Source organism: Oncorhynchus tshawytscha, linkage group LG11 (genome assembly GCF_018296145.1).
Source record: "Oncorhynchus tshawytscha isolate Ot180627B linkage group LG11, Otsh_v2.0, whole genome shotgun sequence".
In the NCBI taxonomy this organism is placed as follows: Eukaryota; Metazoa; Chordata; class Actinopteri; order Salmoniformes; family Salmonidae; genus Oncorhynchus; species Oncorhynchus tshawytscha.
This window is the reverse complement of record NC_056439.1, coordinates 7,047,054-7,072,236: the sequence shown is the minus strand read 5'-3', so window position 1 is coordinate 7,072,236 and position 25,183 is coordinate 7,047,054. Positions and strand designations below refer to the sequence as shown.

The 25,183-nt window shown below is 41.6% G+C and overlaps 1 protein-coding gene across 2 annotated transcripts in view; it reads right to left on the bottom strand.

The window, feature by feature from the left end:
- Positions 1 to 19,147, bottom strand: part of LOC112245000 (bifunctional UDP-N-acetylglucosamine 2-epimerase/N-acetylmannosamine kinase) — a 44,835-nt gene extending 25,688 nt beyond the window's left edge. Inside the window, exons 1-2 of one of the 2 annotated variants that reach the window (XM_024412927.2) lie at positions 18,843 to 19,147; positions 16,835 to 17,296 (exon numbers count right to left, since the gene is read on the bottom strand). In XM_024412927.2, the coding sequence (XP_024268695.1) occupies positions 16,835 to 16,837 (3 nt within the window). In that variant the 5' untranslated portion in view covers positions 16,838 to 17,296; positions 18,843 to 19,147. The remainder of the gene's footprint in view (positions 1 to 16,834; positions 17,297 to 18,842) is intronic. The other variant, XM_024412928.2, reaches the window with a different exon arrangement.
- Between the last annotated feature and the right edge of the window lie 6,036 nt (positions 19,148 to 25,183).

Here is a 25,183-nt window from a genome sequence, read left to right as displayed (position 1 = left end):
AAAGATGGTAGACCTAGCTTAGCTCTGAGCAATATGGACAAATCTATGGGGTGATTCACAATAAGCTTTGTCGTACAATTAAAAAAGGTCAAATACACTGCATTTCATATAGTCAGCAATAATCTAATGAATTCAGGGTTATACCTAGCCTAAATATAAGCCTTCCATGACCATAAAATCCACTAATAATTTAATCAATATAGTTTGTTTTTTTGCAATAATCACTGATCTGGCTTTCAAGTGTGTCTATGAAAATGTCCTTTTCGTTACAAATTTAACCCGAACCCTGCATAACGCGCATTCACTAATAATATCTAACTTCTTGTAGCAGGCATTATAGAAAATTAACACAAGTCTCAAACAATCTCGCAAGCACAAGCCCACGTTCTAGTGAGTAGCCAGCTAATCTTTATATTTAAAGTCTAGCCAACTTGGATCTATTTGCTAGCTAACAACGAGGTAGAACAGTTGGAATGTTATGAACACACCCTTCTCTCCAACTGTTTGAACAGCATGCTAGCCTGTCTACTTTGTTCAGATGTTGAAATTAAGTGGACTACCTTGAGATAACAAGTTTCCAATTCCTTATATAATTGTGTTTCAAGCTTATTGCACATTTATAAAACTGATTAGACAGCTAGTATAACAGTCTTTGGCTAAAATGCTCCTGGCGAACCGCAATGGCCCGGTGCCACAAACTGAACATTAATTTTCCAGAATAAATGTTCATTAATACTTCTGTTTTAGTAGTGTCTGCCCTGCGCCCAATTTGAGTAGTTAAGACATACAATGGGGTATCGTTAGAAAGGCTAACTTCTGTGTTACAGTAAAATAATGTTTCAATTAGTTTCGGTGTCCATGTGACAGACACCGTTGGATTAAACCTCAGATGCAAATAGCGAGTTGAAATCACGTCTGAGAGGAATGAGTGATAAGATTGAGGGGCTTGGTGTTTGTGAATGTAAATGGAACGGTTCACAGCCTACAGTCACTGCACTCAGCACAGAAGGTGCGAAGGAACCAACAACCAAAAACACGAGAACAGGCGGACATACATGCTCATAAAAACAACTTGATTCTGATACAATCATTTGGAATATTGCGCAAAAACAAATTAATTCGACATATCGCCAGCCCTAGCCTAGTTACACCGAAAGGAATAATTAAGTCATGTTGTAGATATTCTTGCCCTGTCTACATACCACCTAGATGAGACGAATGCGAGGTGGGTGGAGGACTGAACATATTATATGCTAGACACGGAATTCACAGGGACCGCACAATACGATATTATTGTAACGACCCTGGGTTTATAAGCGCGGATGTCGACTCTGCCGCTTGAACATGTTTTTGCGGCACAGTCGATAGCGCGCTGGACTTCGGGCTAGAAGGTCGAGGGTTCGAGACCTGCTCCCTGCCTGTTTCATTACATTATCGTGACACTTATGTGACGATACCATATGCATTGCTATTCTTAGGATTTCATATGCGTTTTATTTGATACTGAGATTTTATTGCGATTTCATGTTCCAAACCTCAGATAACGCGCGTACCTTTGGCCGACGTATATATATATATATATAGAGTTTGGAGAAGATATCAATGAGACATCAGAACAGAATGTCGATGTATAAAACAATGTAGAACTGTAAGATGTAGGCATTCTAAATACATCAAAGTCTTGCCGTTTATACAGCGTTTGATAATTGGCATCTTCCCAATGTATCCTGTATACATCGTGCCTACGTTGGGCAGACATACGTGTGCTATCTGGGAACATATTGCGCACTACGTCTGCTTTCAGAGAGACAGAGAGCATGATAACATTGGTTTTGATCAGTCATGAAAAGATATTTAAAAACATGCTGGCTAACTATTTAAAAAGATGGGAGAACAAGCTATAGGATGAATACTGGAGTTTTGGCACAGGCACAGCCGACTATCGCTAGCTAATTCCTACTGCTGTTGATACGCCTAGGCCCTAAACACTTACTGGGTGTGAACTGACATCTGCCAAAGCCAGGAATTTTCCCCATCATAGAACATGAAGTTGGAACGTAGCCTGCGCCTCTACACATGCACACACGCCTAATTTTCCCTTGCAAAAAAAAGAAAGAAAAAAAGCGTATTCTGTACTGAATAAAGTTTCCACTGTTGTTCAAAACCGCATAGGCCAATTAAGTAACACCGACCCGGCCTAGTATGGAAAAACGGACAAGAATTTGATGATGACATATTCTCCATACCAGACGCATGAAGCAATAATGCTGCCGGGAATACTACTAAGCTTATAAAAAAATTATTTGTAAAAAATACTGTGCTGCTTTCTATAACCAAGCAAAAATAAATTAAAAAACTAGCCCTTTTCAAATTTACAGTAAAATATAAAACCTAAACTAATCACAGCGGGGTTGGGTTAAATGCGGAAGACACATTTCAGTTGAATGCATTCAGTTGAACAACTGACTAGGTATCCCCCTTTCCATACCTATTCTCCCCCAGCCCCCAATAAAACAGTAGGCCAAATAGAATGACCAAAGTATCACCTCACTGTTCAGGCTTCCCCTCTAAAAAAAAAACAGTGCAGAAGAAAGAGAGCAAACAAAACTAAAAGAAGGTACCACCAAACTAGCCTGGACTCCACTCTTTTAAGCCATAGTCCACTTCGAGCGAGATAGCTGGTCATTGTACCACGTGGTCTGTCGCCCCAGGCTAGTAGTACTAACAAATATGTTTACTAGCCTAGTTCCAAGAACAGCATAGGCCTAATTCCAGTCAGTCACAGATACTTAGCCTAATAATTATAAGGTGACACATAGTTATTAATAGTTGTAAGGTGAGATACTAAGCAACATTTTTTTTTATTGAACCTTTAACTAGGCAACGTCAGTTATGAACAAATTCTTATTTACAATGAAGGCCTAGAAAAAGTGGGTTTAACTGCCTTGTTCAGGGGCAGAATGACAAGAGTTTTACCTTGTCAGCTCGGGGTTTTCGTTTAATGGCACAATGCTCTAACCACTAGGCTAGACAGATACTTGGTAATAACAGTTGGCTTCCAGGCATGATATAGAACTTAATTCAGCATGGGCTATTGACACACTGGGTGTGGATTGATACAACCAAATGGATCCAGCCAACAAGAAACATGTCAGCTTGAGGACAGTGTGAAATGTGGTCAAAAAAATGATACATCGAGGCCTATCCTGTGTCAGAAACAATCCACGAAATAGGCTACAATTGCAAAGGGAATGACTAGGTTAGTTGTAGCTAGCACCAGAATGATTATGGATCCTTTTCTTACACAACGTCATGATACTTGAGAAATATGCTAGATTTCACCTCATGTTGCGACAGAACCCATTACAGGATGATGCCAGGAACAGGGTTGGCATCAGTGCTTAATTTGGGCCGGATCCTGCCGGAACCTCTGTTTTGGACTGCCGCTTTCCGGGAACCCATTTGCCAGAAACAGTTACTTCTCGCGGCATGTACAATCATTTTCACTTTGCAGTGAAAGAATTAGAGTTATTTTTTTATTTTTTTAAGAGGGGAGGGGGGAATACAACAAAAAAAATAGGGTTAAATCAGGTTGACTGACCTCCCACTTAAGCCACAACAAATAAACTGAAATCTGTGAACAAACATGTTTTCACAACTAAACATATTTCACCGTTGACAGCCCCTTTCTCTGCACACTCAAGAAAGGAATGAAGGAGAGCGAGAGGTGATGGAAAACACAATGGTGACTTTGTTTAGCTAAAGAATATTTCATGTTAGCCTATTAATTATAGAAATATAAAATATTCCCCATTACTATTGAAAATCAAATATAAATGCACTATATATTGTAGGCTAACTTTTCTGTAAGCTGCCCTACATAATCAATGTTTGGAATGTAACGTAAGAATCAGTCCATATAGTATGCATAATAACTGTCCACACTCAAAGCCGATTACTAGAGTTTGTTTCATTTTGTAGGTGACGAATTACAGTGCATTCAGTGCATCCCTTGACTTTTTCCACATTTTGTAACGTTACACCCTTATTCTAAACTGGATTAAATAAAACATGTCCTCAATCTACACACATTACCCCATAATGACAAAGTGACATGTTGACATTTTTGTAAATGTATAAAAAAATATATATATATATATATTTTTTAAAGTATTTACATAACTATTCAGACCCTTTACTATGAGACTTGAAATTGAGCTCAGGTGTGGCCAAATTGAGCAATTGGGGTAGAAGGGCCTTGGTCAGGGAGGTGACCAAGAACCCGATGGTCACTGACAGGGCTCCTCTGTAGAGATGGAACCTTCCAGAAGGACAACCATCTCTGCAGTACTCCACCAATCAGGTATTCTGGTAGAGTGGCCAGACGGAAGCCACTCCTCAGTAAAAGGCACATGACAGCACGCTTTGGAGTTTGCCAAAAGGCACTAAAGAACTCTCAGACATAAGAAACGAGATTATCTGGTCTGATGAAACCAAGACTGAACTCGTTGACCTGAATGCCAAGCGTCACGTCTGGAGGAAACCTGGCACCATCCCTACGGTGAAGCAATGTGGTGGCAGCATCATGCCGTGGGGATGGTTTTTAGTGGCATGGACTGGGAGACTAGTCAGGACCGAGGGAAAGATGAACGCAGCAAAGTACAGAGAGATCCTTGATGAAAACCTGCTCCAGGGCACTCAGGTCCTCAGACTGGGGTGAAGGTTCACTTTCCAACAGGACAACGACCCTAAGCACACAGCAAAGACAACGCAGGAGTGGCTTCGGAACAAGTCTCTGAATGTCCTTGAGTGGCCCAGCCAGAGCCCAGACTTGAACCCGGTCAAGCATTTTTGGAGAGACCTGAAAATAGCTGTACAGCGATGCTTCCCAACCTGACAGAGCTTGAGGGGATCTGCAGAGAAGAATGGGAAAAACTCCCCAAATACAGGTGTGCCACGCTTGTAGCGTCATATCCAAGAAGGCTCGAGTCTGTTATTGCTGCCAAAGGTGCTTCAACAAAGTACTGAGTAAAGGGTCTGAATACGTACGTAAATGTCATTTTATAGATTTGCAAAACCTTCTTTTTTTTTAAGGGGGTGGATCAGCTAAATATTGCAGAAAGAATATTGGTTCCATCAATGTAATTGTCTGAATCATTTCCAATCCCCCATATATGGTTGTCTGTGGTTATCACCTGCAGAACCACTCCTTTATTGGGGGTGTCTTGCTAATTGCCTATAATTTCCACCTGTTGTCTATTTTATTTGCACAACAGCATGTGAATTGTCAATCAGTGTTGCTTCCTAAGTGGACAGTTTGATTTCACAGAAGTGCGATTGAGTTACATTGTGTTGTTTAAGTGTTCCCTTTATTTTTTTTAACAGTGTACATACACATACCTATATAGACATACATACTTTTTTAAAGAATATAGGAGTAAACTAATAAACACTTTGGCTTTTACCTTCAATTTATACATCTTCATACACATTTTACATTCACAGTCTATTTTACAAGCGTTATTTTTTGTTTGTTTTTAGTCCTTCCTCGATTTCTGATGTCCATCCAGTTTGATTTCTATTTGTAACTGTGCTACTTCACAAAAGTTCTGAACATAGATACATTTTACAGACCCCGTATGTTCTACATGTTTTATCTTGCTATTAGTCCCTTCTGCTCCATTCAACCTCTCCCATCGATCTCTCAGCATCATCCATTTTGGATTTCTATTTGCCATATATTTTTCAACTGTGCTGTGATGCTTCACAAACGACTTGAACCTTTCTATTCTCATAGCTTCTACAGTTTGTAAATTAAAAATAAACATTTTTGCTAAAATAATTATTATATTATTGATTGATTGACTATGGCTTTTCAAATCACCCAGTATTGCTGTCTGCAGCGTTAGTTCTAGGCAAATGTTGCAATTCTTCAGCCATTCCTGGACCTGTGACCAAAAACGAGCTACTTATGGACAATACCAAAATAAATGATCTAATGACTGCCTCCTCACAGCAGAATCTGCAGAACTGGGAAGATTGTATCCCCCATATATATAACATTCTATTAGTTGCAAGAATTTTGTATAGTAATTTAAATTGAAAAATGTGAAGTTTTGCATCCGGCGTTGTTTTGCGTATCAATTCATAAACCATGTGCCATGGAATGGGTACATCGAAAATCTCTTCCCAACTATTTTGCAATTTATATGGCACAGCTGTCAGTTTTTTGGTCCTTAAATGAAATTGGTATATGTTTTTACTTATCACACTTTTCTTAACCATTTATCTTCTTTAATACAGGGCCAACATACAAGTACCATACTTTTTTCCCCTTCTACTTGCCTCTTCCATTTTTGTGGTAATGCTGCAATTAATTGGTTGTAATTTTGGGTAGAGCAGACATTTCCGTATGTCTGTGTTAGCTGCATGTGTGACATAACTCCACCAGTCCTATTTATGATATCATTCACTAAAATGATACCTTTTTTAAAAATGTCTTTAAAAAAAAAAGTTTTTTTTAAATCAATAAGTATATTTGAATTTAACCACAATATATGTTGTATTATTTGTTCTGTCTTTTCAGGTGGATTAAACTGAAATTGTAACCAACTTTCTAAGGCTTGTTTAAAAAATAAAGATATTTTGGAGATTATTTCCTTTTCAAACAATCGAAAGTGGGCTGGTGTAATCTGAGTAAAGGGAAAAAAGGCCCTTCTTGAACATAGGATGAGACATTTGTACCAATTTACTAGAGAACCAGTTTGGATTTAAGTATAACTTTTGTATGACTGATGCCTTTACTGAGAGGTCTAATGCTTTAATATTTAATCATTTCTGCCCTCCGAATTCATATTCGTTATATAAATAGGCCCTTTTAATTTTATCTGGCTTGCCATTCCAAATAAAATTGAATATTTTATGTTCATATAATGTAAAAAGCAGGTCACTAGGTGTAGGCAGAACCATAAGCAAATAGGTCAACTGTGATATAACTAAAGAGTTAGTCAGGGTGATATTTCCACAAATAGACAGGTATTTTCCTTTCCATTGTAGCAAGATCTTATCTATTTTTGCTAACTTTCTATAAAAATGTATTGGAGTGAGATCATTTCTTTCTTTTGGGATTTGTATACCGAGTATGTCCATATCTCCATCAGTCCATTTTATTGGTAAACTACATGGGAATGTAAAATTAGCATTTTTTTGTGATAAAAAAATATATGATTACGCATTGTTTCATAATTTGGTTTTAATCCAGAGAGAATAGCAAAAGTATCTAGATCCTCTATGAGGCCGTGGAGAGACTAATTGTGGTTTTAAAAGAAAACATGAATCATCAGCGTACAATGACACCTTAGTTTTTAAGCCACGGATTTCTAATCCCTTAATATTATGGTTTGATCTAATCTTAACAGCTAACATTTCGATGGCAATAATAAATAGATATGCCGAAAGTGGACAACCTTGTTTTACTCCTCTAGAGAGTTTAAAACTTTCTGAGATGTAGCCATTATTTACCATTTTACACCTAGGGTTACTATACATAACTTTAACTTATTTTATAAGAGATTCCCCAAAATTGAAATATTCTAGGCATTTATATATAAACTCCAGTCATACTTTATCTGGGGTCCCCGATATTTCATAGTATACTATTGTTTCCAGTACTTGTCTTATATTATCTCCAATGCATCATCCATGTAAAAAACCTGTCTGATTAGGATGAATAATATCTGACAATACTTTTTTAATTCTATGCGCCAAGCATTTTGCTAGGATTTTTGCATCACAACACTGAAGTGTAAGAGGTCTCCAATTTTTTAAATGGACTGGATCTTTATATATACCACTTGGGTCCTGTTTCAGTAATAATGATATCAGACCTTCTTGTTGCATGTCTGATAATCTACCATTTATATAGGAGTGGTTAAAACATGCTAATAATGGTCCTTTGAGTATATCAAAAAAAGTTTTGTATACTTCCACTGGTATGCCATCCAGCCCTGGAGTTTTCCCATCCTTAAAAGAACCCCAATTGCATCAAGCAGTTCCTCCTCTGTAATTTGGCCTTCACATGAATCTTTCTGTACCGATGTTAATTTTACAATATTATTAGGGAAAAAATCCATACAATTAGTTTCAGTTAGGGGAGATGGAGGAGCCTGAAATGAAAACATATTCCCAAAGTACTTTACTTCCTCTTTCAAAATATCATTTGGTGAATCATGTGTGACTCCATCAATTGTAACAAGTTTAAATACATTTTTTTGGTAGCATTTCTATATTATATAGATTTGCAAAACTTTCTCAAAACCTGTTTTTGCTTTGTCATTATGGGGTAGTGTGTATAGATTGATGAAGGGAAAAAAGGCTGTAACGTAACAAAGTGTGGAAAAAGTCAAGGGGTCTGAATACTTTCCGAAAGCACTATGTTCAAAAGCCATATTAAATCTATGGGCTTTTGTTGTTCTGCTGTATAATATATTCTGTTTTTTGGGGGGGAGAGGCTTGGGCTCATATTTATACGTATGGATAAGCTATAATATTCGTATGGGTGTTCTGCATGCAACGTCTAAAATGCATTAAATCAGCATCTTAGTTCTGGAACCTGCCTGGTACAGATAATTGAGAGTGCAGGAGTAATTGCTTTATGTCAAAGGAAGGGATTAATTTGTGCCTTGTTTGGATTCATTATTAGTTCTTGTATTATTAGTTCTTGGACTTATGGTGCTAACTAGCACAAGCTAAAGCATAACAGTGCAATACATCAGATTGTTGATCCATTTTTTTTTGTACGATTACATATATTATTTTACAATTCACATACAGCGCCCGCATCATGATTCAATGTGTTCATTGATGATTCAACGTGTCAAATGTTATTGTAAATCGGTCCCTAACATTATTACTAAGGTTATAATAAATCTTACTCATAAAAGAACCATGTCAAAACATCAGTTCTTTCCCCATCTCCTCCAAGATGTACTTGTGGCTTTTTGCCAGCTCTGCCATCTGCAGGGTGTCTTTCGATTGGTCCTTGTTTGCTTAGGCATAAAGCCTGAGTCCTTGGCTTTCCTTTGTGCAAATATCATAGCCACGTCTGATTAAGATTTTTTTTCCCCTCAGGTGTTTGAAATTCGTATTAATTTTTAACCCTTATTTTACCAGGTTTGAGGGACGGGTTGGAATGGTACAATGATACAACCTGAAAAGTATACTACAAAGCCGGATCAATGTTTTTTATATTTAACCTTTATTTAACTAGGCAAGTCAGTTAAGAACAAATTCTTATTTACAATGACGGCCTACCAAAAGGCCTCCTGCGGGATGGGATAAAATGTATATATTAGAGGTAGACCGATTAATCGGAATTGCCGATTAATTGGGGCCGATTTCAAGTTTTCATAACAATCGGAAATCGGTATTTTTGCGTGCGGATTTGCGTTTATTTTTTGTGTTTAAAAAATGTTTAACACCTTTATTTAATCTTTATTTAACTAGGCAAGTCAGTTAAGAACACATTCTTATTTTCAATGACGTCCTAGGAACGGTGGGTTAACTGCCTCGTTCAGGGGCAGAATGACAGATTTTCACCTGGTTAGCTCGGGAGATCCAATCTTGCAAGCTTAGTTAACTAGTCCAATGCAATAACGACCTGCCTCTCTCTCGTTGCACTCCACAAGTGCACTCCACTCTACTGCCTGTTACGCAAATGCAGTAAGCCAAGGTAAGTTGCTAGCTAGCACTAAACTTATCTTATAAAAAACAATCAATCATAATCACTAGTTAATTTCACATGGTTGATGATATTACTAGATATTATCTAGCGTGTCCTGCGTTGCATATAATCTGACTGAGCATACAAGCATACAAGTATCTAAGTATCTGACTGAGCAGTGGTATGCAGAAGCAGGTGCGTAAACATTCATTCAAACAGCACTTTCGTGCGTTTTGCCAGCAGCTCTTCATTGTGCATCAAGCATTGAGCTGTTTATGACTTCAAGCATATCAACTCCCGAGATGAGGCTTGTGTAACCGAAGTGAAATGGCTAGCTAGTTAGCGCAAGCTAATAGCGTTTCAAACTTCACTCGCTCGGAGCCTTGGGGTGGTTGGTCCCCTTGCTCTGCATGGGTAACGCTGCTTCGATGGTGGCTGTTGTCGATGTATTGCTGGTTCGAGCCCAGGGAGGAGCGAGGAGAGGGACAGAAGCTATACTGTTACACTGGCAATACTAAAGTGCCTATAAGAACATCCAATAGTCAAAGGTTAATGAAATACAAATGGTTGAGAGAGAAATAGTCCTATAATTACTAGAATAACTACAACCTAAAACTTCTTACCTGGGAATATTGAAGACTCATGTTAAAAGGAACCACAAGCTTTCATATGTTCTCATGTTCTGAGCAAGGAACTGAAACGTTAGCTTTCTTACATGGCACATATTGCACTTACTTTCTTCTCTAACACTTTGTTTTTGCATTATTTAAACCAAATTGAACATGTTTCATTATTTACTTGAGGCTAAATTGATTTTATTGATGTATTAAGTTAAGTGTTCATTCAGTATTGTTGTAATTGTCATTATTACAAATACATGTTTTTTTAAATTTATTTATAAAATCGGCATCAGCTTTTTTGGTCCTCCAATAATCGCTATCGAAAAATCAATCGGTCGACCTCATATGAGACAACACACACACATCATGACGAGACAACACTACATAAAGAGGGACCTAAGACAACACAGCAAGGCAGCAAAACATGACAACACAGCATGGTAGCAGCACAACATGGTAGCAGCACAAAACATGGTACAAACATTATTGGGCACAGACAACAGCGCAAAGGGCAAAAAGGTAGAAACAACAATACGTCACACAAAGCAGCCACAACTGTCAGTAAGAGTGTCCATGATTGAGTCTTTGAATGAAGAGATTGCGATACAACTGTTCAGTGTGAGTGTTTGTTGCAGCCCGTTCCAGTTGCTAGCTGCAGCAAACTGAAAAGGTGAGCGACTCAGGGATGTGTGCACTTTGGGGACCGTTAACAGAATGTGACTGGCAGAACAGGTGTTATATGTGAAGGATGAGGGCTGAAGTAGGTATCTCAGATAGGGGGGAGTGAGGCCCAAGAGGGGGAAGTGAGGCCTAAGAGGGGGAAGTGAGGCCTAAGAGGGTTTTATAAATAAGCATCAACCAGTGGGCCTTGTGACAGGTATACAGAGATGACCTGTTTACAGAGGAGTATGGAGTGCAGTGATGTGTCCTATAAGGAGCATTGGTGGCAAATCTGATGGACGAATGGTAAAGAACATCTAGCCGCTCGAGAGCACCCTTACCTGCCGATCTATAAATGATGTCACCGTAAACTAGCATGGATAGGATGGTCATCTGAATCCGGGTTAGTTTGGCAGCTGTGTTGAAAGAGGAGCGATTACAAGAGGAAACCAAGGCTAGATTTAACTTTGGCCTGCAGCTTTGATATGTGCTGAGAGAAGGACAGTGTACCGTCTAGCCATACTCCTAACTACTTGTATGAGGTGACTACCTCAAGCTCTAAACCCTCAGAGGTAGTAATCACACCTGTGGGGAGGGGCATTCTTCTTACCAAACCACATGACCTTTGTTTTGGAAGTGTTCAGAATAAGGTTACGGGTAGAGAAAGCTTGTTGGACAGTATGAAAGCTTTGTTGTAGAGCATTTAACACAAAATCCAGGGAGGGGCCAGCTGAGTATAAGACTATCATCTGCATATAAATTGATGAGAGAGCTTCCTACTGCCTGAGCTATGTTGTTGATGTAAATTGAGAAGAGTGTGAGGCCTAGGATTGAGGAGCCTTGGAGTACTCTCTAGGTGACAGGCAGTGGCTGAGAAAGCAGATTTTCTGACTTTATACACTACACTCTGAGGTAGTTAGCAAACCAGCACAAAGACCCCTCAGAGACACCAATACTCCTTAGCTGGCCCACAAGAATGGAATGGTACACTGTATCAAAAGCTTTGGCCAAGTCAAAAATAGCAGCACAACATTTCTTAGAATCAAGGGCAATGGTGACATCCTTGAGGACCTTTAAGGTTGCAGTGACATCCATAACCTGAGCAGAAACCAGATTGTATACCAGAGAGAATACTATAGACATCAAGAAAGCCAGTCAGTTGATTATAAACATGTTTTTCCAACACTTTTGATAAACAGGGTAAAATAGAAATAGGCCTATAACAGTTAGGATCAGCTTGATCTCCCCTTTTAAATAATGGACGAACCGTGGCTGCCTTCCAAGCAATTGGTCGCAATTGTAAATGAGAACTTGTTCTCAACTTGCCTACCAGGTTAAATAAAAGGTGAAATAAAAATAATAAAAAATGGGAACCTCCCCAGAAAGGAGAGACAGGTTAAAAAGGTTGGAGATAGGCTTTTAGATGATAGGGGCAGCAACCTTAAAAGAAGAAAGGGTCTAAACCGGGCAGGGGAAAAAGAGGGAGAAGCATCAGGGATAATCACATTAGAAGGGGTGGGAGATGAGGACATTTTGGACAGGCAAGGAGGCATGGCTGAGTCAAATAGGAATCCTGACTTAATGAAGTGGTGATTAAAGAGCTCAGCCATGTGCTTCTTGTCAGTACCAACCACATCCTCAACTTTAAGGGACATGGGCAGCTGTGAGGAGGGTTTATTCTCCAGGTTTTTAACCGTTTTCCAGAACTTCTTGGGGTTAGACCCACAGAGAGAGAACTGCTCCTTAAACTAACTAACTTAGGCCTTCCGGATAGCCCGAGTGCACTTATTTCTCATTTGCTTAAACGAGAGCCAGTCAGCCTGAGTATGCGTGTGCCGAGCCTTCCGCCAAAATGCAATTCTTGAGGTGGAGTAACTCTGCAAGATCACGGTCGAACCAGGGACTGAGCCTGTTTTTAAATTCTCATTTTCTTTATGGGGGTGTTTTGCAAACAATACCACTGAAAATGTCCAAGCGTCTTCGACAGAGGGGATCAAGCTGATTCTATACCAAGATAGCCAGCTATCTTTGATAAGCAACCAGAAAAAAACAGACACAGATCTCTGGACCCATTCACCTGCTGTCTGTTTACATCCTCTTAACCATCCGGGTCCAAGCAGAGGACACTGTTTGGATAGACACTGTTTGGATAGACACTGTTTGGATAGACACTGTTTGGATAGACACTGTTTGGATAGACACCTCCATGCTCCATCTATATAGCGAGAAAATTGTTTGCATAGGAAATATTGATAATCCTACATCGCCTATCCCAAACATAGACCCTGATTAGGCAAGGTATATTAACATGCCATATATTTGTTTGCGATAGTTACAGTAAGCTCCAAAAGTGTTGGGACAGTGACACATTTGTTGTTTTGGCTCTGTAGTCCAGCACATTGGATTTGAAATGATATAATGACTATGAAGTTAAAGTGCAGACTGTCAGCTTTAATATATGGATGTTAGACTTGAGGTAAGCAAAACTGAAGCATGCATGAGAGTACCAGCTGTTCTGGATGACTGTGTGACAACGCTCTCAGTAGCCGATGTGAACACAAATTTTAAACAGGTCAACATTCACAAAGCCTTGGGCCACCAGGACGTGTACTCAAAGCACACGCAGACCAACTGTCAAGTGCCTTCACTGACATTTTCAACCTCTCCCTGACGGGGTCTGTAATACCTACCTGTTTCAAGCAGACCACCATAGTCCCTGTGCCCAAGGAAGCGAAGGTAACATGCCTACATGATTACCACCCAGTGGCACTCACGTCGGTAGCCATGTAGTGCTTCGAAAGGCTGGTCATGGCTCACACCAACTAAATCCTCCCGAACACTCTAAACCCACTCCAATTCTCATACCGCCCCAACAGATCCACAGATGACGCAATCTCTATTGCACTCCACACTGCCCTTTCTCACCTGGACAAAAAGATGTGAGGATGCTGTTCATTGACTACAGCTCAGCATTCAACACCAGTGCCCATGAAGTTCATCACTAAGCTAAGGACTCTGAGACTAAACCCCTCCTCTGCAACTGGATCCTGGACTTCCTGACGGGCCGCCTCCAGGTGGCAACATGTCTGCCACGCTGATCCTTAACACAGGGGCCCCTCAGCGGTGGGTACTTAGTCCCCTCCTATATTCCCTGTTCACCCATGACTGCGTGGCCAAATACGACTCCAACACCATCATTAAGTTTGCTGACGACACAACAATGGTAGGCCTGATCATCGACAACGATGAGACGTCCTATAGGGAGGTCAGAGAACTGCAGGTGTGGTGCCAGGACAACATGTGAGCAAGACAAAGGAGCTGATCGTGGACTACAGGAAAAGGCAGGCCGAACAGGCCCCCCATTAACATTGACAGGACTGTAATGGAGCGGGTTGAGAGCTTCAAGTTCCTAGGTGTCCACATCAATGAACTATCATGGTCCAAACATACAAAGACAGTCGAAGAGGGCACGACAAACCCTTTTCCCCCTCAGGAGACTGAAAAGATATGGCATGGGTTCCCAGATCCTCAAAAGGTTCTACAGCTGCACCTTTGAGAGCATCCTGACCGGTTGCATCACCGCCTGGGTATGGCAACTGCTCGGCATCTGACCGTAAGGAGCTACAGAGGGTAGTGCGAACAGCCCAGTACATCACTGGGGCCTAGCTTCCTGCCATCCAGGACCTATATAATAGGCGGTGTCAGAGAAAAGCCCATAAAATTGTCAGAGACTCCAGTCACCCAAGTCATAGAATGTTTTCTCTGCTACCGCACGGCAAGCGGTACCGGAGCTCCAAGTCTAGGACCAAAAGACTCCTTAACAGCTTCTACCCCCAAGCCATAAAACTGCTGAACAATTAATAAAATTGCCACCGGACAATTTACATTGACATCCCCTCCGCTCTACCTTTTGTACACTGCTGCTACTCGCTGTTTATTATCTATGCTGTCACTTCACCCCACCTACATGTACAAATTACCTCAACGAACCTGTACCCCCGCACACTGACTCGGTACCGGTGCCCCCTGTATATAGCCTTATTATTATTAGTGTTACTTATTACTTTTTATTTTAGTCTACTTGGTACAGATTTTCTTAACTTCTTGAACTGCACTGTTGGTTAAGGGCTTTGTAAGTGCATTTCACGGTAAAGTCTACACTTATTATATTCAGCACTTGACAAAGATTAAATAGATATGATATGGAACTGCTTGCATTAGTTGTACATTATTAGCTGCCTCATTAAGTCTCAAAATGTTTATTTGGGGAGCCTATGAGATTTGTTTTATTCAATTGAGTCTGGTATGAGAAGGGTAATCCCTATATGCAAAAGCAGGGTGTCTGCGGAAAGCTGAGAATCTTGGCTATTGATTGGTGCCTTCATGCCGATGACCTCATTTCAAGATGGCTGCTACCTACATTCCGGTTAGCGTTGTGAAGCATAAACTAAAACACGGAATACGTTGATACACACCGAAAGGCTGGATTCCACAGATCATGAGGATATCTTATTTGTCTGCCTGTGACCTACAATTATTGATCACCAACCCCGAGAGTCAAAATATTTATTGCAAAACGTTTTCACCAAACATCTTACAAGGTAAACTGAGATTTTGTCTGTGTTTGAGCTATACCTACATAGAGGGTATCAAATTAATAATTTGGTTGGTATGAACAAATCTAGCATATTGCCCATGTTATCTGATGATGTATGTCTTAACAGCAACATCGAATGTCCACCGAGTGACTATATCTTTGCGCATCAAAAATATGATGTTGCCTGCTTACGAGCGGTAGGCATCCATTACACAGGGGATTGGCTACTATGGCAACTTAACAGTCTTTTAGCCAATGAGATAAGGTTTCCATGGATTTGCAGATGACCTGGGTGGGAGAAAGCAAGGCCTAGACATTTTTTTTTACCCCCTTTTCTCCCCAATCTTGTGATATCCAATTGGTAGTTACAGTCTTGTCCCATTGCTGCAACTCCCGTACGGACTCGGGAGAGGCGAAGGTTGACAGCCGTGTGTCCCCTGAAACACAACCCAGCCAAGCTGCACTGCTTCTTGACACAATGCCCGCTTAACCCGGAAGTCAGCCACACCAATGTGTCGGAGGAAACACTGCACCTGGCAACAGTGTCAGCGTGCATTGCGCCCGGCCGCCACAGGAGTCACTAGTGCGCAATGAGATAAGAACATCCCTGCCGGCCAAACCCGGTCGACGCTGGGCCAATTGTGCACTGCCCCATGCGTCTCCCGGTCGAGACCGGCTGCGACAAGGCCAGAACTCTAACCAGGATCTCTAGTGGCACAGCTAGCACTGCGATTCAGTGCCTTAGATTACTGCGCCACTCGGGAGGCCTCGGCCTAGAACCTTTATGCGTAATGAGAACTATTGCTACCTGGCTCAGAGATTTGGAAACGCCCCATAACCACACCTGACACCACTTACTAAAACTTCTGCTCATTTCTAGTTGTTAGGTCTATTAATCCCATTATTTTTCTGATATTGTTCACGTTGTCATCAATAATTCACTTGTAGCTTGACATAGGACTTTCAATATAAAAAAAAAACTGTTATTGTGTGCTTGATCTTGTGTACTCTGAACTATGTAACTCATATCTTCTGATCATTTCCTCACGATCTCCCAGATGTCTTCTTTTCAAATATACCAAGTTTTTGCATGTAACAATCACGTAATTACACATGAATAGCAGTTACCTTTGGGTATGCCCATTTAGGCGGAAATCTACATATTGCCATTACATTTAAGGAGTTGCATGTTCAATAATAGGCTATAGCCTTTTGGCTGTAACGCGATAGACTTACCATTGTTGAATGTTTCCATTGAACTCTTAATGAAAAAATGTCCGGTCCTTGTATGCATGCGTAGGATCCGTTTCACTCGCCAAAATCAGTCCAAAATTAATCCAATGCATTTCTATGGGCTCATTTTGGGACTAAACTTGTCCGCCTGCCTTCCCTGCCTTAGAACCACTCCCATTGTTAGGACGTAAACATAAGCATCTTGTCATTATATACAGATCTTTGATATTATTTTCTGTTGGTCAAGTAATTTCACTGTTTGGAATAATGGGAACTGTAGGGGTATCTTAGATGGTTGGTGGTCTGGCTGTTGGGAGCTAGGGCGGGTGGCCGAGAGGTCGCTGGTTCGGGTCCCCGGTTCGACTGGGTGGGGGCGCTTGACCCTGGTTGCTCCAGTGGGTCGTTCTGGATGGGAGTGTCTGCTGAATGTAAATGTTGAGTGGCTTCACTGTATGTTTTAAAATTCTATAAAAAATGTAATACAAAATTAATATTCAGTTGAGGGTAATTAATAGAATGTTTTGAATATTTATACATTTGCCCTATCTGTAATACACATGATTTCCAGTGTTTGTGATACTCAAGTTGGGGGTTGATGGTCACTGGACTTGATACTGAATGTTATGGATTATTCTCCTATCTGTTGATAGTGGTTGACGCCAGACTGGATGTGCAAGGACTGAGGACACACAAATGATTTACTGGTGTATTGTATTGGTGACATCCTGTGAACTCCGTGATTCTGTAGCATCTAGCATTCATTGCCTTTTTGTTTCGACTTCCTACAAGACTCTCTGGCTGGTGTTTACAGAACTTTTAGAGCTGTCTGATTAGGATATGAAGGGTCTGCCTCCCAAGATTGTATAGACTAGACATAGGCCTGCATCACACATCTATTTCGTACCTAAACAAAGACAGATCCTGGTCTGTTTATTTCATACTATATATCTGTATCATATACTATCAAATCTAAAGGCAGTTTATGAAAATAACGTGTTGCTGATTGTGAAATTGCGCCACCCACTGGTAAACAGAGGAATACTAATAATGTACTTTGATGTACAGTAGTAGGTGGTGGGACAAAATATTTGATTCCACACCCGTAGCAACAAACACTCATCTACTGTATTCTCTAATAGCCAGCACACAGGCCTCCCTCCATACATTCACGCCACAAATGTACATTAAATAATAGTGATGGGCATTGCTGAACTCAGATGTAGGTAGAGAATTAGCCAGTTTCAACTAACTATATATATTTCTCATGAAAGGACTAACTAGTCTAGCTAATTAAAATGTACCTATTTCAATTATACAGTATGTTAGCTAGCTAGAATAAACTTGTCAGGGAATACAAATATTAGGCTAACAATTACTTTTTAGTTTGAATAGACATTTTTGTAAAGTTAGGCTTGCCATATCAAAAGTCAGTCTCAATTTATACAAGTAGCTAACGTTAGCTGGCTACATACCCATTAGCTTAAAAAGCCTAAATCAGCATGTGATTATGTGGCCCGGATATGTTGCCAACAAGCTATTAGCAGTTAGCTATCTAAGGGTTGCTGTTAACATCGTTAGCGGGATAACGTTAGCTAGTTAACTCAACCCGCTTTATTCACACTGGTTAGTTAGCAGACAATGACAAATGTAACATTTGGTATCTATATGATGAATAGCTGACTAGTGCTACCTTTCCTACTTGCTAGCTAGCTTACGTGTGCTAACTTCAGCTAATTTCAACTAGGCTAGCTAGCTTTGTGATTCATAGTGAAAATGCGCATATATTACATTAACTAAAATGATAGCGAAGTTAGTTATAACGGAGCACAATATGTTTGTCTTGTCTATATTGCGTTAGCTAGCTAGCAAGATAACTTTATCCAAAAATGTAGTTCCGCTAACGTCAGCTAGCTACTGTAGCTAGGTCAAAGTTAGCTAGCTAGGTACCACCAAGCTGGCGTTTGCAATACTCTGAAGCGTGAACGTTGCACTAAATTAACTTGCTACCTACCTTTATTCAAGCAGATCCTCTAATTTCATGCAAGGTCTCTCATCATGTCTCTTTCAGATGTAGGCTTGCGTGAACGTGAAATAGTCCCGGGTACTTATACTCAAACTAATATAACGTTATTGGCACATATTGTGCGCGAAATATACATCTTAAAAAATACATACTTCATTTTATATTCGAGCAGCGCAAACCTCTCACCGAGCCAGTACAATTAGTGTGCAACTGCAGCCTGCAATTTAGGGGTGTTCCTGCATGTGGGCATTCCTGTATCTACAGGAACACCTGCCCCAAGCATCCCATTGGTTCCTGCCAAACACCTGTCTTCGTTAATAGAACAGCGTGGAAAAAGTTGCCCGACAGACGTGGGAGAAGGACACCGTTTACTGGTTACTAGTATGGCAGGCGGGAGGCTAGTTGGTGACACTCTGTGCCAGTTAGCTAGCGCATGTGACGCCCCCCCTCCAAGGTCCCCAAGAACACAGTGACCTCCATAGTTCTTAAATTGAGGTTGTTTGGAACCATCAAGACTCTTTATAGAGCTGGCCAAACTGAGCAATTGGGGAGAAGAGCCTTGGTCAAGGGAGGTGACCAAGAACCCGATGGTCACTCTGACAGAGCTCTAAAGTTCCTCTGTGGAGATGGGAGAACCTTCCAGAACAACAACCATCTCTGCAGCACTCCACCAATCAGGCCTTCTAGCTCGGTATCAAACTTCACTATAGATCTATCGACAAGTCATCTAACTATAACATAGACCTTGACGAGACCAGGGTTTCCCCAAACTCGGACTTGCCTCCCCCAACAACAACAACAAAAAAGCTGTGAACCCAGGGGGAGCACCAGGACCGAGTTTGTGAAACCCTGGACGAGACCATCTAAACATCTAACTTCATCGTAGATTTAGGTCTAAGCCAACTCAACCGCACCCAAAAACCAACTGTACCAACTAGACATCTAACTAGTCTAATAGTACAGGTCAAGTCCTAAACCAACTTACTTGACCTCTACCTAGACTTAATATTTTGACCTTCTATAAGACTATAGATCAAGACCAACTAGATTGTGTGCCAGTCTGTTCGTACCATCATGTCAACGCCTTGTCACTCTTTGTTCTGATGCCAATTATGTATGGCTCGACAGTGACAGCAATGGAGCTGGCAAAAGCACAAACAGATCTGGGACCAGACTAGCTCTAATCTAGACCAACACTTACAACTCATCTAACTAGAATACATACACTGTATCTGAAACATGTAGCAAAAGCTGAAGCAAGCACACATATTTTCTTCAGAAAATGTACCCTTTTCTAGTTTCTGAAGGATTCTCATTGCCATTTGATGGAGCTCTTTCTCTGAAATGTTTCTTTAATCAATGACTACCCCTGGCCTGGATGAGTTTCATTGAACAGGCCGGGTATCAAATGTGGGTCCTCACCGGTCTATGGCCGTCACTCAATTCATAATATCCCGCTAAGCTAAAGTCTAGGTGTTATCTATATGAACTTAAGGTCTCAGGTAAGGTCACCCATCAGGCAAATGAGCGCACGTAGCTCAGCGAACTACCAGGCTACCTCTGCTACGACACCTTTCAAGTGATTTTGGTCCTCTTAGGGTAGCATTTTCAATCAAATGTCTGATCAACTCCTTCATTCAGATGTTTCTGAATTCTGCAAATCTGCGTGCTTGCATACAGTCATCAGACGCAGCAATGAAGTAGCCTACAGAAAAACAGAGGATTTGAAAAACAGTTATTTCTCAAGGACTTTCTTCTCTGGGTGTTCCATCTCCAACCCCTCTCTATGAATGCAGATACTCTGTGCTGAACCTCCCTCTCTCGCTTGTAGCCACTTCACTGAGCATCTCTCTCAGCCTCCATCCTGAGCACAACCCAACAGCAGCAGTGCGGCTTGCTATTTCATAACTGTGCTGCATTGCAGGGCTATTTCCACAAGTGAGGGCTGGATTGCATAAGAGCTGGCTGGTGTTAAGCCTTGAGAGCTGCAAAGTGAGAGAGAAGAGGGGAGTGAGAGAGCGAGGTAGGGGGGTGATGGAGGGGGCGGGTTGTGTGACGCAGTAGGACGTGCACGGAGACCGGAATGCAGACACTCCTCCCCCCCCCCAACCCCAGACATCAGGAAAGAACAGCGCTACCTCAGGGACTTGTCCAGGTAAGTGTTGAATGAACAAAAGGCTGTCACACTGCTGCAATGGGCTCCTTGGAACTGACTATGTTTTCAGCTGGAACCCTATTTCATGCATTTTACACAGACAAAAAAATATATATATATCTTCTTTGCACACTTAGATTAAATTAGGTACTTGCAAACACTTCTTTCAATAGACGTTAGGGAAACAAAGCGAACCACTAGTCCCCAGGTTGATTCACTTAACAGTCGCCTTTGTGAAGTATGCACAGTATCTGGCTGACTATAAAGTCGCCCCTTAGAAGTCTTAGAATTAGACCTTAACTTCACTGGTCTGCGTCACAACACAACCCCATTACATTTACATTGTCCACAGGGGGCAGGTTATCAGGTATTCCCTATTCCCCTCTGTTGTCCAGCTCCACTGCTCAGGTGTTCCCCCACAAAACTGGGTTCCCTCTCCCCCAACACTATTAAACAACCAAGTCAAAAGAGAAATTCCCTGTCCACTTTGAATTCAGGTCTGCTTTACGGGGCAGTACAGGAAGCACTTATCACAGTGCTCTGTGTTATAGGAGGACTTATCTGGACGAGAAAAGATTAGATAAATATCCAAAGAGATTGGCTATATCGACAATGTATGTATTTTCCATTATATTTGTCACTTCATTTTGTACAGAAAAAAAATAAGCTCTGCTCTGTTATGCTCAGGAGCCAGGGCATCTACGTTTGATTTGGTTTATGTTTTAAATGTCGGTTGACTAACTGATTTGACCATTTGTATAGTGTTTGCCCTTAACAGCAATTGTAGGTGTAGCCTGTAGGCTACACCGTATATACGTTACAGGGTAGAAGCTAGGAGAGCATCCAATTCACCCCTTTAAAAGCAGTTAATCATTTGAATAATGAATTCAGGAAGTAATTACAGCAGAAAGGAAGCTGTTTGAACCACCCAGACGGTTGTGTGGACCAACAATTCAGTCGCACGACTGCCTCCCTCGATGCACCCCTGCAATTTAAACGCTGGTATGCTCACTGCGCATCTGATTTGGGTGCAGTTCCATGGTTTGGTCAGAGGAGGGAGGTAGAGCGAATACAGTAAGAGAGAGTGCATTTCATCATCCCTGCAATGCTCGTAAAGGTCTCTCAAGGGCAACCCATCATATCTGCAAAGTCATACACACACGCAGCCTTGGAGGTATTTCTGTGTGGACCACACAACGCATGTCAATTATGGGATTGTTTATGTACTGCTTATGCTATCATCAGTTGAAGTAGAGATTATTTTTAAAGGAGAGGTATGACCTGAAATATCTTTAGAAGATTCGGATATATCTGGTCACTCACTGTTTTCTCCCTCGCCTACCCTTTAAAGCTGTAAAATATGCATGACCCCTTGAATGTATTACCATATGTATTCATGGACCTACACAGCGATTAAAAGACCAGCAACAGCAGTTTGTGTGAGTGATTTGTATGCGCGCCCGCCTTTGTGTGCATGGGTTTATGTGCGTGTGCATGTGAGTCCCGTGTGTGTGTGTGTGTGTGTGTGTGTGTGTGTGTGTGTGTGTGTGTGTGTGTGTGTGTGTGTGTGTGTGTGTGTGTGTGTGTGTGTGTGTGTCAAAGCTGGTAATCATGTAATCAATACACCAACACACGTGCTGTGAGGGGTGACAGTGTCAGCAGTCATCAGGAGACGGCAGCATAGAACAGAACAGAACAAATCTCTCTTCAAAATGATTGTGGAAATGCAACATGATTTAGAGCCACCTTTACCACCTACACAACTCCTATTCAACCACTTAATGTTATACCCCAAATGTTTACACGGATATGGTAATATCATTGTTATAACAAAATAGGATCAAATATCCTTTTGACTGTACTTCTCTTTTCAATGCATGACTCACAATTGATGAGGGACACAGTAACAGCAAAGCACTACACAAACACTGCAGAATAACAAGCTCGATGTTCTACGAGGACACAGACCAAACAAAGCCCTTAGTGAACACAATATCAAACGTTCCCCTCTGCCACTGAACTCCAGAGGATGGTCGGAGGCTGAACTAAAGACATGCCCCCGCACCCCCTGTCTGTCTGTCTGTCTGTCTGCCTGCCTGCCTGCCTGACCTCCCCCAGCCTTCCTGTCCTGCCTCCCTCCCTGCCTATACTTCCCGGCATGCCTGTCTGGTCTGTCTCACCCAGCCTACCTGGTCTCCCTGAATGGGTCGGTTTCCCCCAGCCTTCCTTCCTCTCTGCCTCCCCCTGCCTGGCCCCTAGCCAGAGCCTATAAAGAGTGCTGGGTCAGCGGAGGGTGAAGAGGACCATAAAACAAAGTGGGAACGGCATGACTGCCCCTCATAAAACTACTAACCATCAACTGTGCAGTATCGATCAACAGCCTTTAATCAATACAGGGCATATACTGGGGCCCCCAGATTTTTCTCTTTCTGCAGAGTTAGCGAATCTAGAACCACGTTATTCAATGCTCTTTTGGGGGGGGGGGGCTAAGATGGTGGATGGATATCTTTGTGATGATGTATATTTTTGTTTTGCCTGACGGAGGCCTTTGGGTATGGGTTTAGAAGGTTCCCGATGACCAGTGATGAATATCGCTGAGCGTTAAGTTATTTGGACTGGATCTGTGTTTTAACAGATGAAGTACAATAGGCTTTTTTTTGTCATAGCAATGCAGGGAGAATTGAACAGTGGGCTGGGCTACACATCAGACAAGGATAGTAGACTTTTTTTCAAAATACATTTTTAAGAAATATTTGAAGGTTATGGCACAGAGAGTTCAGAAACACTCTGACAAAATGGGGGGGGGGGGTACGGCTGCAGTCTCGCTAAGGTATTAGTAAGCAAGTCATCACCGAATTCGTTGTTAATCAAACCAGTAATGGTGTGCACGCAAGGATCAAAAGGTATGCATGAGCATACACAGAGAAAGCAAAAACCTGAACAGTGTTCCACTAGTTTACTTAAGTGTGATTTCGCGAGGGCATTTTCCCTATGCGCAGTAGCAAGGAGCGGAAGGAAGCCTGTTGGGGTCCACATCTGGAGCTAATATTCACATTTGACACCAAGACTTTCTGTATCACACACGGAAATACCCGTCTCTCTACTAATTGTGTGTTAACATGGCTTTCAGCCAAATATCCCTCACTGCGCTAATTAGATGAACCCAAAACCCTTCAGGAGCAACTCATCCAATGTCATGAACAAACACTTTATCTTAAAAACCCAGAGTGAAAGGGGGTGTGGGGGGGGGGGCTAAGAAAATGATCTAGCTGCCTCCGAGTAGTCTAGGAACGGGAGTCGGGACGCAATCTGCAGTACATCTCCAGCTCTCTGTAACGTATGCAGCACTTATGGACACTTTCCAACTCCCAACTCCCCCCCTGTTGTCTGGGCTGTTTCCTTCGCCCAGCCAGACAGAGTCAGGGCCCAGTCAGTGGGGAGAGATCACTCAAAGCTCTTAACATCACAATAGCTGCAGGACGTCCGGCCGAGCTGGACCCGCCCTCGCTGGGGTGTGAACCCTTTACGCATTGCGGTGGAAGTCCAGCTAGGCAGACAGGCAGGCAGTCACACCTCCTCCAGAGACCACAGAGTGCAGTTGATTGACACTAATTTCAAAGCAAACGTGCCCCTCCTCCTCGGCTCTGCTCTACTTCGGGAAAAGCACAATAGAGACAGAGAGAGAGAGAGAGAGAGAGAGAGAGAGAGAGAGAGAGAGAGAGAGAGAGGTGTCCTTCAGCTCCGCACAGATGAGGGGAGTTGGACTAAGAATATCATAAGGAGTGTGATAGTATGAAAATGTATGCATGCACTACTGCACCACCCAGACAGTGGTGTTGCTCTGGATAAGAGCATCTGCGAAAGGACTAAAATGGAAATGTAAAATGTATGAAATGTACAATTGATTCATATTTCTCAGAATGTAATGACATTGAAAACACTACAGGCCCCCACAACATTTTTCCACAATGTCAAATATCCTTTCCTGATAAATCAAAGCTTTTTACACATGACTAAAAGCAACATTTCTCATTGCCAACCACTGTGTTAGCAGTCAAATAGTGAAATGGTTCAATCTCTTCCTCTCCTCCAACGTTCTCCAATACAGCTCAATGGAACTCCCAGAATCCCCCTCTCTGGTGTGAGTTTCTGTAACGCAGTGATGTCATTTTTA